A 16,048-nucleotide genomic window follows, 5' to 3' on the forward strand; every position below is an offset into this window, starting at 1 on the left:
CTGTAAAACAAATTCTGAGATCGAAGTATGAATTGTCAAATTATTTGCACTTTTATTCAATAAGGATTCTACTTCATTCTGAGTACCATTATTTAACCTCAAAAATGCTATCAAGAATGTATTTTTTTTTTTTTTTTTTTTTCCTTTATGGGCTGCTCTGGCCGAGGGGGGTGGTTACAACGATCCACACTTTCCATACCAGACGAACTAGGCTATGGTGCCCAAATGAACACTAGTAACGAAGGAGGAAATCCTCCAGCATGTAACCCAAGCGACAGATTCCTTTGCGGCTATCAATTTGCAACGAAAGATACGAGTATCTTCTATTGCAAGTTCGCCAGAGAATTTGTCACTTGAGCAGGAAGTGTGTGCTTCACCCTGTAACCAGTCAATCATTGAGTCGTGCGTCTCTGTCGTATTCGTATTTTGTCATCCTACCAGCTGCTTCTGTGTCTTAAATGTCCTCGTCGATGAAACTTTGCAAATTTCGCATTGTATCCGCTTCGGTCTTGTCCCTGCTTTCCTAAATAGTCTTATATGTCTGAAGCGGTACAAACGATTATTACTTTAAAGTTCCTAAACAGATGTAGATATGTTTGATCTACTAACACTATCCATTCTAATCGGCTCTGATTAATTCTATCTTTGTCGAAGTTACGTTACATTTCCTTTTCCCCATTGCATCGCTTTTTTATTATGCCGGAGAAACCTGTTAATATCTCAATGTGATAATTTATCAAGAATAAAGAAATAAATATTTATAATATTACAATAACAACAACAATAATAATAATGATAATAATAAAAGTAATAATAAAAATAGAAATATTGTGACTTACCAAAAGTTAATATGTCATCAAAAGATTTATTACAATAACATACCAATGTTTCGTCGTTTCACTGGGGCTCTTGATTTGTTTTCAATTTCCTTTTGGTATTCCTGTAGCATCCTAGTATATCCATATCGTTTTTGTCTATAATCTTTTATTTTGATATTTTCTCGTGATAAGAATAAAAGAAAATTAGGTGTTAGTAAGCTTGTTAAATTATATAATGTAAGGATGCGCATTTAACACTAGATTGCCCAGGAAAGTCACAATATGTAAACAATGGAAGGACCGCGTGAAATTCTGTGAACTTTTTTAATTCTTTATTTACCGATATATGCACTTAGGAATACTGCACTAGCTTTTATTTATTCTGTCACAGTTTATATTATTGACTTTCTCTCTTTCCATCATTCTGACTGCCTTTGAGCAGTCTAGGTCTAAACTAAGTGTTGGGCCTTCTAGTGTTGAGCACGCATCCAGGAAACAAGAACTACATGTATTTCGTGAAGAAATACTAGGTGTGATTGGATGAAATGGTCCACGTGAACCGCTCTCTTCCAGAAACACACATCTCACACTCTTAGTTAGAAGGTGACATCTGTGTCCAAGTTTGAGAAATCTAAGTACATTCAAACCTTTCCCGATATGAGAATGTATTCACACTTGATTAATCAGTTTCGTCATCATTGCAATTTGTAAACATTACCGATACCGAGCCGGATCGGAAAGGTTTGAAAGTTCTTAAACGGTTCATAGGATATCAATTTACTCCTATTCCTGATAACAATAGTCCTCCTTTTAGAATTAAATTCACCAAGCTCAGGACGAATATGATATATTAATATTCATCCCAACTGGATCAAAATAATTCAAATTGGTGACCAATTCCAGGCATAAGAATGCTCGAAACCACCTAATGACCTATTGTCAATTTCAAGCATTATTAGTCCTGTCCACTCCGTGATCGATTCAGACAACACAATAATTTTCATCTTTTAAATTTATAAGCTAACGATCGATCTCGGTATGGTCAGACTTTGTAAATACGCGAAGTGTAAATTGACTCCCACCCCCATCCACCAAGCGGGGGTACGCACCCTGTAGCTCATCATCCAAAGCCTAGGGTAAAAATGCTATCAAGAATGTATTCTTTCTAAATTGAACACATAGAAATTAATTCATTCGTTTTTTTTCTTCAAAATAGGCAATATTATGTATATTGAGACTGGTTAGTCTGGTTTATGTAGTATGATAATTATCTAAAAATGCAAAGATTTAGTTGATTTTGGGTAGGTTTCTATCCAAAGTTAGAGAGCGGCTGATAAGAGTGTAGGGTTCTGATTATCCGGAAGTTAAATATGAGTGGGTGATACGCATCGTTTTGTCTGAGAGGGTTGTTTTGAATTAGCAAATTTTCAAACCAATGACCAATCTAGCAATTGAAACAGTGAATTCAAGGATCATAGGACTCATTATGTAGTTCATAGGATCATTATGTAGTATTTACAAGGGTCATAACAAACTACTATAATTTGAAAAGATGTCAAGGACATATACAGAACTAAAGAAATAGTGACCAATTACTTACCGGTGTCCATCGCTACCAGTGTCAGGATATATTCGGCTTGAATTTCCCGATCGAGTGCCCGCAGCAGCGAGATTTCCCCGCTGGATGCGTTGATTTTGAAGAAGTCCGTGTCGCCCTCTTTGAGAAAGTAGCGAACCTGCGAGTTGAATGGTGGCGTATCGGCGTCGTATGCCTTCACCGTGATGACGTAACCACCGTTCGGTGGGATCACATTCTCCATCACGTAGGCCAGATACGGCGAGTCGAGAAAGGTTGGCGGGTTGTCATTGATGTCCGTGATGGTGATGGACAGTTTGGCCGTATCAAAGCGGATTTCGCCGTTCTCGGTGTCGCTGGCCGAGTCTTCCGCCCGCACCGTTACAATGTAGTGCGACTTGCGTTCGTAGTTCAGATTCTTGGCCACACGAACGATGCCACTATCCTCGCTGATGGTGAAATCCCGATTGTCGTCGCCGGCCGCAATCGAGAAACGGACCCGTCCATTAGCGCCCTCGTCGATATCGGTCGCGGAAACCTGCATGCGTCCGTACGTTCGTCCGTTCGTTCGTTCGTTCGTCCATCCGTGCGTGACAGCACAAAGAGAAGGGATTCGAGTGGAAGAAATGAAATGAAAAAAAAAGAAAAAACGGAACATTTTAAGGTTTTGCTTTCAGTCGATCGACGGCTTTCTAGGAGTGCAAAAATTCAATCTGACTGGCCGGACGGGGGACCGCAGAATCGGCAAGCGAATTATAATAGTTAATTAGTCATCGTCTGCGAATGTGCGGCGCTTGATTTTGGAGCAACCATTAGGAAGAAGTAAGTTTGTATTTCGTAGGAACGAAACCGGATTACACAAGGTTTAGCGAAAGTGTACTAGAAGTAGTCGAATTTACGAATCCCATCCGTAACAACTCAATCGAACGGAACTTGGCCCCGCTGGGACCGATACGAAACGCGTAGGATCCGGTGAATGTTTGTCGGTGGCCTGATGGCACGAAAAAGGTACCCGATTCTACCGCACATATGTGCGCCGTATGATCAAAAGAAAAATTATGTTTTGAATAAAGGCATTTCGTGACGGTCCGGAATAAACAGCAAAAACGTTTTAAATTTACCTCGCCGGCACCTTTCTCGTAAAACCGACATTTTGCTGTTATGGTCTGGTTCGCGAAGGTTGATTCGAGATTAAATACTGAACTGCAAAAAGGGGGTCGTCGCCGGGTGCCGTGCGAAAATGCCTTCATTCTTCATTTTATCTTACGGGGCAGAAAGATAAATTTCACCGGGAATGTCCTGGCCCTCGACACACTTACCTGCAGCACGCTAGCCCCGATGCTGGCGTTTTCCGCGATCGCCGCGCTGTACTGTTTCGGGTCGAAAATCGGACTGTTGTCGTTCTCATCGAGCACGTGTATCAGAATCTTCGATTGGCTCGATTTGGGCGGTTCGCCGCGATCCTTCGCCGTCACCATCAGCTCGTAGCTGGCTTTGGTTTCGCGATCCAGTCGACCAGAAACCCGCAGCAACCCATCGGCCGATCCGATCGTAAACGGGGTCTGAACATTTGGATCCAGCTGGTACTCGACGTACCCGTTGCGACCTTCGTCACGGTCAACAGCTTTGATCGCCATTATCACCGTGTTCAGGGGAATGTTTTCCGCCACCGTCGTTTCGTTCGGCGTTACAAACTCCGGCGCTAGGTCGTTGACATCCTTCAGCACGATTGTAACCTGGTAGGAAAAATCGAAGCCAAAAAAAAAGATGCAATTTAAAAATCCTGATCAATTACACCCTGATAATGCGATTTACCTGTACGGTGGACGAAAGGCGTCGTTCCGGTTCCTTCGCACAATCCCGTGCGGTCACGATTAAATTGTAACTAGCCTTAGTTTCGCGATCAAGAACGCGGCGGGTGCGAATCGTGCCATTGTTGAGGATTCGAAAATCTTCGTTTTCGTCGCCCATCGTAATACTATACTCAATACGTCCATTAATTCCTGTGGAGGAGAAACGAAAGCAAAATAAAAAAGAATGAAGCAGACAAAACAGTTACAAGTTACTCTTTCAGGATGGTTGATTGCAGTGCCACCAAGAGACGTGATTTTATCGAAGCGATAAATACCGGGTTCGTCACTTATTGTATTCAAATCCCCATGGGCTTCTTCCACACACAGGGTCGGAATATGAGAGAACAAAATGCAAAGTGACAGACAAGGCTCAAACTCGGTCGGTGTCTGTGGATGTGTGTTTGTGGTGTTCATGTAGGGAGTAGTAGGCCATGCCAGAGGTGGGACTGCAGAAACAACAAAACGAGAAATCGCGCGCGCACAGAAGTAAGATCTGAAGTTAAAACATGATGGAGCAGTCAATGAACATGTCTCTTAGCTGACTACGACAAAATGATTGTCGGTTTCACTTCCCCATCCCCCATCGCCCCCTCGCCCGCCCGTCTGTCGATTTTCAATTCTGACCAGTGGATTGATCGTTCTCTCTCTATCTCTCGAAACTTGTTGAACTGTGTGTGCAAACAACAATTCGAGTAGTCGATCGCGCACAGTATGTTACACACCTTCACCACAGAAATCTTGTTGAAATGAAATGAGAAAAAAAACATATATTTATTTTCCAGTTCAATTTTCTCGCATACGCGAAACCGATCAAACATCGATGTTAAGCCAAAAGTGGCCTGTTTTCCGCCGGTGTCTCAACCCGGCTCTTAACTACAACTTAATTAATATTCAAAAAGAGTACTCAACTCACACTCCTTCGCGATGGTACCCGGAATTTCGATTCTCGCTCGCACCGCTCGCTCGGCTCACCTGTCGTCTCGTGGCAGAGGTCCGTGAGGTCGTGGGGGTTTTCGCTTTCTTACACTTGATCGCGACGTGTTCTGTCCAGCAGCGTAAAAACAGCGGAATTGGTTCGATTTTTGGGTGTCGAAAACAGATCGACACATCGATGCGAATGGTCTCTACTAATTGGGTTCTGCTTAATCCGGACGCTTCGGTTCAGTTCGGTTTCCAAGCTCTTTGGGGATGACTCGTGAATCATCGTCTTTACTCGGATTTCGGGGTTTCGCTTAATTATTCTAATTTCCCGAATATTAGCTTGCCAGTGCTTCTAAATTAGCTCTGACGGGTTCACTCCGAGGTTCGTACGGTTGGCGTGATCTTGACATATGGCTTCGCTTAAGTGATTAAAGGATTTTATCTAGCTAGGACCGGTAACCAACGCGCGGTGGCGACACAAAAAAAACACAAAATAGCTAGCTAAATCAGACCCGTGGGTGTTTTTTCAGGCAAAAACTGGCTTTGTAGAGAGTTTTGTGCTGTCTTGCTCTAAAGAAATATTACACTGTTTCTAATTTAACAGTCTTTTGCCTAATAAGAGTTGACTTTAGTCGGTCGAAGATCCGAAATAAGACGTGGTCCTGGGACTAACTAAGAAAAACACTAAACTTGATTCATCAATACATTTCTATTCCTTTCCTGTAGAATCATTTATTTTTGCCTCTGATTAAGCATAAAGTCTCCTTCTTTGGATCATTTTAGGGACCTGCAAAACAGGTAATAATCGCTAGGGGCCATATCCGGTGAATATGGTGGGTGTGTGCCAGTAATTTGAAGCCAAAAATATGCAACTTCGCCATATAAGCGAGTGTCTTGTGATTCGGCACATTGGCTTGGTGAAGAATCACTTTTTGGCCGAATGTCATATACCATTCGAATCAGCTCGACGAACTGAGCAAATGTATGTGTGTGACAAATATTGTCACTCACTTTTCTCGGAGATGGCTGAACCGATTTTCACAAACCTAGATTCAAATGAAAGGTCTTAAGATATCAAAAGAATATCTCAATTTTCATTTAGTTTAAACCTTGCTTCCGGAGGTAGGGTGCTTAGTGTAAAAATGTTAGTTTCAAGAATTTTTTTCCACAACCAAGCTCTTTATATTGGCTAGTTAATTTCTTTAGCTTGCAGATTATGAGAGTCTGTAACCAAACAAACCATGGATAGTCCCATGATTTATCTACTGAATTTTATCCAAGTCCGACTATCGGTACATTATTTTTCCAAAACTCAAATCTTCATAGAGTATTGTAAATAAATTTGTAGGCTATATTAGTGTATGGTTGAACGAAACGAATTTCACTAAACATTAAAACAGGTTTTTCTTGTCAGTTTTGAGTTTTTCCTCACCGATTGTGTAATGTAACGATTCGTTTTTCATAGTAGTCGATGAACAACATTTTACGAGAATCTCAGAATTCTGAGTCTGAATTTTTTAGACGGTTGTCACGGTTGACTGCAGTCCACTCGGCTGCAGACCGCTTTCACTCCGAAGTGTGTTGATGGATCCAGTTTTCGTCCATTGTCACATATCGACACGAAGACTCCAGTTTATTTCGGCCAAACGTGGCAAACAAGCACCTACTTTGACAACAGCTTCCTCGTAGACAAATGTTCGTGCAAAATAGTGTAGGACCTATTTTTGAAAAATTTATTTTGGACGTTTTCAGCATTAATCATCCTTTGGATCGTTTGATTTTTGGACTTCGGAGTGTTTTGCTTTCTAGTCATAGCGCAGGTCTGGGGTGTTTCGCTCGGTTTTGAAGTCAGTACTACGTCGCTTAGTCAGTGGCATGTTTTCAAACTTCGCAGTTTGAGAAAATGATGATTTTTTTAACTCAATGTCGTTAGAAATATGTTCAGTGAATAACGATGAAATACATGTTTCAAAGTTGGATTTTCCAACAATTTTAGATTTAATAAGAGCGTCAAGTCGCAGTTCATTCAATAGAACATAAAACAATGAAAAAATTTATCTGTATTGAAATCGATAGAACGATCAAAATAATTTATTGTTTGAAAATGATTTCATGGAAATGTTGTCCGCTTCTCCGCTTTAGATGGCCCATGCGCAAAGTCTAATTCTGGCTCCCTCATGCATGTCCATTTTGATTAAAAAAAATCGTCAATCCTCACACGGTAGTCGCAGTACCGTTCCGCCCATCGTCATCCCTATAGTCCCAACTAAACAGTGACTTTTTTGGGATGCATTGGTAGCGTTTTTTTGCATTTTCACTAAATTTATTAAAAATTTCTAAAGCTTCTCTAAAAGTTATCAAAATTTTCTAATAATTTTTTGAATACCTACATAAAAAACGGCTGTAGGCTTTCCTCGAACAATGCGATGGCTCCGATCCGTTTTGGACGAATTTGGCATCTTGCCATTACGGAAAGAATGATGGATCAATTGGTTTCGTTCATCTAGGAGCGAATCATTTCCGCTGAAGTCGTTTAGTCAAAAGGGATACCCAGCGAATTTAGCTCTTTATCTGTAAGCACCCAAAAAGACGAAAGACGGTTTCCAGCGAGATGCAGCTCAAAGCAAACTGGCGCATTGCGATGAGAAAATTGGAGGCTTTGTAAACGTTGATGGAAGCAGTCAAAGGAATTTAAAGGCACACATCTCCAAATAACTAGGAGAAGGTGCCACTTGAACCAATAAGGTCTGATTCAAACGAAAGGGAAGCATGAAGAAATAATTTTTCTTTATTCTAGATATTCTCTCGGAGATAAAAACGTGTTCTGTTGGTTATGCCACTTGTATCATCATATCTCCGGAACCGGATCTTCAAGCTTGATTCACAACCCAAAAGTAGTTTTCAAACGTGCCTAAGCTTGTTACACGGATAAAGTCCATTGCCGGTACCAAAATCGCAAAAAATCGTAAAATCTACAAACATGCCCTATCTTGAAATTATGCCTATTATTCATGATTTCTCAAGCAAAATGATTCATATCAAGATATTAATAATTTTGCTTATGAAAGCATGAATAATAGGCACGATCTAGTGAGAAGACATGTGTCGTGAATACGACTTACTTTACTAGGGGGCGCCTTTTCGAAATTTACCCTCTGAGAGGGTGATAAGCTTTTGAACGTGAATATCTCTTGTTGTATCTAACGTATCAACAAAATGCTTGCTTTGTGCCATCGGAAATATGATCATGAATTTATGATAACATTTTCAGTGGTATGACATAATCACAAATAATTCAATTTAGAAGTTTTCTGAAATGATTGGTATTATCCTTTCTCGTGCATGGGTAGATATAAAAGGTTAACATTTGATATATTTCGTTCATTCTGGTCTGCGTAGTTCACTGAACAGGAAGTAAAGCAAGTGTATCATTCCGGTTGGCTCAGGTCCAGAGCTCAGTTTCAGTTCCGAGATCAAGAAATCAGTTTGAATCCAGCTGCTGGTCGTTTGCATTGGAGCAAAATACAACGAAAAGTGAACAATGATGAGGAACATTATGCAAAATCAGCTATCTAAAGAACTATAAAGATTGCTTCTTTGAAATCGAAGCTACAAATCATCAGTTCAGTGCAAATCTTGAATAATTTTATTAGCTTTGTGCACTTTTCGCAGTGCGAAATTCGCATTAAATGAGTGTGGATAAAGCGAGCATTTAATTGCTTCGCGTTCGAGAAAAATGAATCCCGTACAGCATTTCGATAGTTCCTTTCTCAGAAATATGCAGATTCGAAATGAATTATTTGACATTAAAATTCTATATGTTGCTATTTTTGTGACCGTTGGGACCGCCCATTTGTGAAAAAGCTACAAACGAAATCACGTAAAAAGAAAACGCTTTACCAAAATTGCTTTAGTATTGAACCATTTCGCACAGGAAGCAGTTCTGCGAGCAGGGACGTTCGCAGAGCCAGTTTTGCTTCAAACAAGAACCAGCTGCTGGTCGTTTGCATTGGAGCAAAATACAACGAAAAGTGGACAACGCCCTTCCAATGACTCCAAACGTTATCTAAAAACTATTAGAATTACTTATTTATTGAAATATGCAAATCGGAAGTGAATATAATCAGTTTAGTGAAGGTTTACAGTCTGTTAGATTGAAATTATAAAATTTTCGCATTTTTATCTCGGCTCTTTTTTGGTTGGATTTTGTGTGCATGGGTTTGAATGCGTTTTGTTGACATCAGGTCAGGCTGGTAATAGATGACGAAAGTCAGCGGCATCCATTGGAACTCGAATTCAACTCGGCACTTTCCAACACCAACGACTTCACAAACTAATATTCTGATGAAAGGTCTCCGAACTGAAACCGATTTTCACAAACTGAAGCTGAACCGATTTTCACAAACTAAGACTCAAATAAAAGGTCTTACGGTCGCATAGCCTGCTTTTGAATTTGATTTGGATCCAATTTTTGGTTCCGGAGTTTCATGGTAATAAGTGAAATCTAGAGAAAAATTGTGCATACAATTTCCTCCGAAACGGCTCAACCAAATTTTCACAAACTAAGATTCAAATAAAAGGTTTTATAGTTTTCTAAAAATGGCTAGAACATTATATCCGAATCCGACATCCGGTTCCGGAACTAAAGCGTGATAAGTGGAAAATTACCAATTTTATTAGTATTTTTTCACGAATGATAATCAAAAACAGGAACAAATCCCAAAAAAATTCCTGAAAAATTCTTCTGGTTAGCAAAGGTTGTTAGTTTGTGGGCATAAAAACTTAATTCGGCACTAATGGTCCCTTTTTTTCCTGTTCCGGAAGCTCCGAAAGTGGTGAAGAAAAACTACAAAAATAGCACTCACTTCGATTTCTCTGCGATGCTTGAACCGATTTTCACAAATCTTGATTTGAATTAAAGCTCATATTATCTTTAAAGATACTGTGAAATTTCATCCGGATCTGACATCCGATTCAGTTACAGTTACAGGGTGATGAGTGTCAAAGTTTTCAAATCGCAATATAGAATGACAATATGTACAACACCGGTACGTGGTGGTATGGCGGAAGAAAGAAATACAAAACGAACGATGCGTGCTTTGTTCTATTTCGTACACGCTATAAAGAAAATGAAACGGTTACGGATGTCTGCTACTGGTGTGGGATATTGATAAAATACGGTGCTGTGGCTTTTAAAATTTTTAGCTATTTTATGATAAGTGCAACCGAAAAAAGAAAAGAATTTCAATGAGTTGAAATTTTTTTTGGAAAATATGCAATTTTTACAGTCGGTAGTACAGTAATACCGTGCTGGTGGTGTGTGTAGGGATGTCAATAATAATAATAATAATAATAATAATAATAATAATAATAATAATAATAATAATAATAATAATAATAATAATAATAATAATAATAATAATAATAATAATAATACACCCAAACCTCCATTTACGTAACTTATATATGTATATATGTATTAATATACGTACGCATGTGTGCAAATATTTGTATTTCTTAATACATATAAATATTGGTTAAGTAAAAGCGATCATTTATAAGTATAAATATATACACATATACGCAAACGACTGAGTGTGTAAGCATACATACATACATATATAAGGTTCGTAAATTGAGGTTTGGGTGTAATAATAATAATAATAATAATAATACTAATAATAATAATAATAATAATAATAATAATAATAATAATAATAAATATGACTTCCTCGTTGGTTCGATTCTGGAGGCAGCAGAACAAGCACAAACCAAATGATTTCTTGGCCCATCGTCTAATAGCAGACCTCCAAATCCTTGGTGGGACAAAGAGTGCTCAGATGCTAAACACGCGAAAAAAATTCTTTCAATACGTTTTTAAAACGAGGAGGAGGAACTCCTCAGAATTTTGAAAAATTCTTGATTTTAGAAACCAAGTACAAGAGCATACTTCGAGCCAAGAAATGTAGCTATTGGAGACATTTTGTCGAAGGTTTGTCAAGATAAACCTCAATGAGTACTCTTTGGAATACGGCCAGACTAATGAGGAATCGTTACGTAGGAAATGAGAGTGAGGAATACTCGAACCGATGGATATTTGACTTTACGAGGAAGGTTTGTCCAGATTCTGTTCCAACGCATAGCATTATTAGGGAGTCTTCTCCAAATAATGGTTCCATTGAAAGCCCCTTTGCAATGATGAAATTTTCCATAGCACTCATGTCTTGTAACAATAACGCTCCTGGGTTGGACAGAATTAAATTCAACTTGGTGAAGTATCTGCCCGACCTCGCAAAAAGACGTTTGTTGGAATTGTTCAACTAGTTTCTTGAGCAAAATATTGTCCCACCTGACTGGAGGCAAGTGAAAGTTATCGCCATTCAAAAGCCGGGGAAGCCAGCTTCCAATCACAACTCATATAGACCCATTGCAATGATGTCCTGCATCAGAAAATTGTTCGAAAAAAATATTCTTCGACGTCTCGACACTTGGGTCGAGACGAACGGCTTGCTGTCAGATACTCAGTTTGGTTTCCGTAGAAATAAAGAAAGCATGATCCCGCGCAGCTTCAGCTCCATATGATGGGAAGAATGATCCAACAGGTTTTAACTTTTAAATACCTCGGGGTGTGGTTCGATTCCAAATGCACGTGGGGAGGACACATTAGGTATCTGATAACGAAATGCCAACAAAGAGTAAATTTTCTTCGAACAATAACAGGATCATGGTGGGGTGCTCATCCGGAAGATCTAATAAAATTGTATCAGACAACGATACTTTCAGTGATGGAATATGGATGCATTTGCTTTCGTTCCGCTGCAAACTCTCATATTATCAAACTGGAGCGAATTCAGTATCGTTGTTTGCGAATTGTCTAAGGCTGTATGCACTCGACACATACTATGAGTCTTGAAGTTCTGGCGGGAGTTCTTCCATTGAAAGATCGTTTTTGGGAGCTTTCGTCGCGACTGCTAATAAGATGTGAGGTGCTGAATCCCATGGTAATTAACACTCAAACGCTCGGGTAGGGATTTTCAATTACTGGAATAACTCCGGTGTTTTTGGACCGCTGCGGTTCCGTATGAGTCAGCATGGACTAGAAGAAAATCTGTTTTTTTTACACTGGACGCATCGAAATTGATCAACGGTATCAAGAGTTATGATTTTTTGAAAAATTAAATTCGTTGAAAATCCCTACCCGAGCGTTTGAGTGTTAACCATTATTTTCTCTTCACAGATAGTCTGAGTGCAATTGAAGCCATTCGTTCAAACGCTGCTGGCAAAAATGAACCGTTTTTCATGGGCAAAATAAAACAGTGCCTGAACGACATATTGAACAATAATTATCAAATCACAATAGTTTGGGTCCCGGCTACTAGCTCCATTCCAGGCAATGAAAGAGCCAAACGCCAAACGTGGTGCTATTAAGGGTGATATTTATGCGCGACCGATTGCTTTCAACGAATTCTATAGCTCGTCTTGCCAAAGAATACTTACCAGCTGGTAAGCTTCTTGAGATAAAGATGATCTGGGTCGGTGGATGCACTCAATTATTCCTAAAATATAGACAAAGGCAAGGTTCAGGGGACTGGATGTGAGTAGGGATTTTATTCGTTTGATGTCCAATCACTACACGTTAGAAGCACATCTCCTTCGAATTGGACTTTCCGGTTATCGCGATATTGATCATGTCGTTCGGACATGCGTGGAGTATCGTGATGTCAGATCTCAACTAATAAATTTTTTGCGTACCCAAGGTAGACTATCAAATGTCCCAGTTCGAGACATTCTTGCTTGTCGTGACCTTCCTTTCATGAAACTTCTTTATCATTTCATTAAGTCCATTGCTTGGAGTTCCAATTTAAATTTTATTTTATGTTAGACTGTGTTTTGACACTTTTTTTCCAATCTTTTTCGAACTGTTGAATGGTTTCGGCTGCCGAGACATGTTTCCTAAGATGTGGGCAATTTGGTGGATTCATGTCTTCTCGGACGAAAGTGACATTATTGGTAGTATACCATTCTACCGTTGATTTCGAGTAGTGGCAAAAAGCAAGATCTGGCCAGAAGACAACAGGATCCTTGTGACTTCGAATCATGGGTAGAAGTCGTTTTTGTAAACATTCCTTGATGTATATTTCGCTGTTCATTGAAGCAGTGGTGATGAAGGGTTTCGAAATCTCACTGCAGCTACAAATTGCTTGCCAGACTTAAAGCTTTCTTACTAAATTTTTCGACTTCAATCGTCGTCTCGGACTGGTCTAACACTTGCCCTTCTCGCACCGTATAATATTGTTGTCCCGGCAACGATTTGTAACCGAGTTTCACGTAGGTTTCGTCGTCCATGATTATGCAGTTCAAATTTCCAGCAAGAATCGTATTGTACGGTTTTCGAACCCTCGGCCTGATCGATGCTGCTTGTTTCGGACTACGTTTTGGTTATTTCTGCTTCTTATAGGTTCGAAGATTCAAACGTTCTTTAGCACGAAGAACATTTGACTTCGAAGTGCCCACTTTTTTGGCCACATCCCGAACTGAAACCTCCTTCTTTTGCTCGAACGCCTTCAGTATACGTTTATCCAACTGAGAGTGAGCAGGACCTTTTTCTCGACCCGTTTTCGGTTTATCCTTAAAGGTGTTATCCTCACCGAACTTCCTGATTGCATTTCGCACGGCTTTTTCACTTACTCCTTCCATTTTTGCTATCTTTCTCAGTGACAGTCCGCGTTCTGTGCACGATTTTGACACAATTTTTCGACGTTGTTCTGCTGAAAGTCCACGAAAGTTTCGAAATAAAGTAATGAAAACGAATAAACAACTACACAAGTGGTTAGAGAAGAGTGGTTCCGAAACCACAGGGTGAACAGGATTTGTAGGGTTTGTTGGATTGAGTCAGAACAAACTTTCCTATTTCGATTCAAAGAACAGTTGTTTTTGCAAATTCCACAGTAGTATTTATGATGTTATGAGTAATATAAGAAAGGCATAATTACACCATTAAATTAAAATTGATTCAAACAAGTTTTTTTTAATGGTAAAGCGCTCAAACATTACTGCACGGAAACTACTTGTGGCGTCCTTTTTTGTGAAAAGCAGTGCTATAATGACTTGAATCCGTAAGGCAGTGAGAGTTCCGTGTCACCAAAGAGAACTGCTTTCAGCAATACAGTGAACAGTGGTTATTTGTCGTGAACAAAAAGAAAACATTTCCAAAACCACAACTTTTCCAGTATGATGTTGTTGAGATAAAGGAAGAAAATCAGACTACTAAACAGACTGCCTTGTGCCATTGCGACATTTTCTCGAGAAGAAACAAATTTACATTACAGAACTGAAATTTAACCCTAATTAAATTGGCTCTTTCGTATTAATCAATATCACACCCACTTTAATGATCGCAATGGTACGTTTACGGTCCATACCGTTGGTTAACGAAGAATCTTTGGCGGTAGAGTGAAACTGTCAATATACTCGTACTGTATGCAGAGCGAGAGAGAGAGAGAGATTTGACAGTACACAATTTGTGCGCATCGGCTGTTTCGTACGGTTCCCACAGCGATCGAAGCTGCACGAAATTGCCCGGTCGCCTGGAGTCGAAAGAAGTCGAACTTCCATCAGCCTAATGACAATAGCACGTCCCAGCGGACCACAGATGATGAAGACTAACAATTGACTATCAGTTAACCGCGCGCAGCGACGACCCCCAGGAAGTCAGAATTGGTTGCGAGTATGGCAGAGAGAGAGAGAGGAAAAAAAAATCACCGCGAGCATCTCAAGCAGGGCAAACTTAATATTTACGTAGAGACATAAACAATAATAACAACACTCATTCCGCGCACCATTATCCGGCACAGGGAAAATTTACAATGAATTGAATTCTCCACCGAGCGGCTGCTCCTGTTGTTGTTGTTATTGCTGCTGCTGCTGATGATGATAATGATGACTGCGCGTAATCGTAAGCTATTTCATTACAATTCGAAACCTGCATTCAGACATTTGCTCATTACGTGTGTCCAATTCCTCTGCTGAGCTCGGGGAAGCACAGCGGATAAAAAAAATGTCTTCCTTCGGAATCCCCAAAATTAAACATAACGACGTCAAAACAGTTTCGAATTGTTCATGTCAGCAGCACCTGTCTCAATTTGAGTCTAACGCTCGATTTGAACGCAATTTAGATTAGTTAGCATTTGTACTCGGACCACTGAACTTGGGATGAACAAAACAACAACATCCAGTTTCGGTGGGAAGTAGCACGATAAAATTACAGTGTCACCCTCCAATCCCGTCCCCGAGGATCGCAACAAGAACGAAGGAGAGCAAAGAAAAAAAAAACGAAAGAATGCAACGTTTATTAATTTACATAAGCCATGTGAGTTGATTTCCATCCCATCCAAGTTGGCGTGCTATTTTGTAAGCGTAATTGCGATGATTGCTATCTACTAAGTCACCGAGATATGTCATTGAACTTCAAGTGACCTGCGGTAGGACCACGGAATGTTAGATTATGAGAAAGAAAGGATCTTGACCAATCAACTAAAGTGTCTCGGGGTCAAAAAATCATTCGGTGAATGCTCGTCGTGAAAACCAAAAAAAAAACGAAAAAAGGTCCACCCATCAGAAGAATTAATACCGATCGTAATCTTACAGCATAGCCTTCTCGATCGGACCACTCCCAGCGTATTAGAAATTCAAAACATATAAAACAGGATTATCATCGTCAATCGAGTCACCTTTCCACGCGCACACACACACATGGGTCTGCGCGAAGTTGCCGCCCGCGATGGGGAAAGGGGAAGTAGTAATCGGAATGTGTCGAATCAGCACCGATCGCTCCCGTTGTTGACGGGCCACTGGTGTGCGGAAAGATGATCGCCGATCGA

The 16,048-nt window shown here is 40.0% G+C and overlaps 1 protein-coding gene across 1 annotated transcript in view; it reads right to left on the reverse strand.

Moving 5' to 3' along the window:
* Positions 1-16,048, reverse strand: part of LOC131432073 (cadherin-related tumor suppressor) — a 317,261-nt gene that overhangs the window by 76,444 nt on the left and 224,769 nt on the right. The window contains exons 7-9 of the mRNA XM_058598123.1: positions 4,210-4,397; positions 3,714-4,130; positions 2,419-2,932 (exon numbers count right to left, since the gene is read on the reverse strand). Of these exons, the coding sequence (XP_058454106.1) occupies positions 2,419-2,932; positions 3,714-4,130; positions 4,210-4,397 (1,119 nt within the window). The remainder of the gene's footprint in view (positions 1-2,418; positions 2,933-3,713; positions 4,131-4,209; positions 4,398-16,048) is intronic.

The sequence above is a fragment of the Malaya genurostris genome, chromosome 2, assembly GCF_030247185.1.
Source record: "Malaya genurostris strain Urasoe2022 chromosome 2, Malgen_1.1, whole genome shotgun sequence".
Taxonomy (NCBI): Eukaryota; Metazoa; Arthropoda; class Insecta; order Diptera; family Culicidae; genus Malaya; species Malaya genurostris.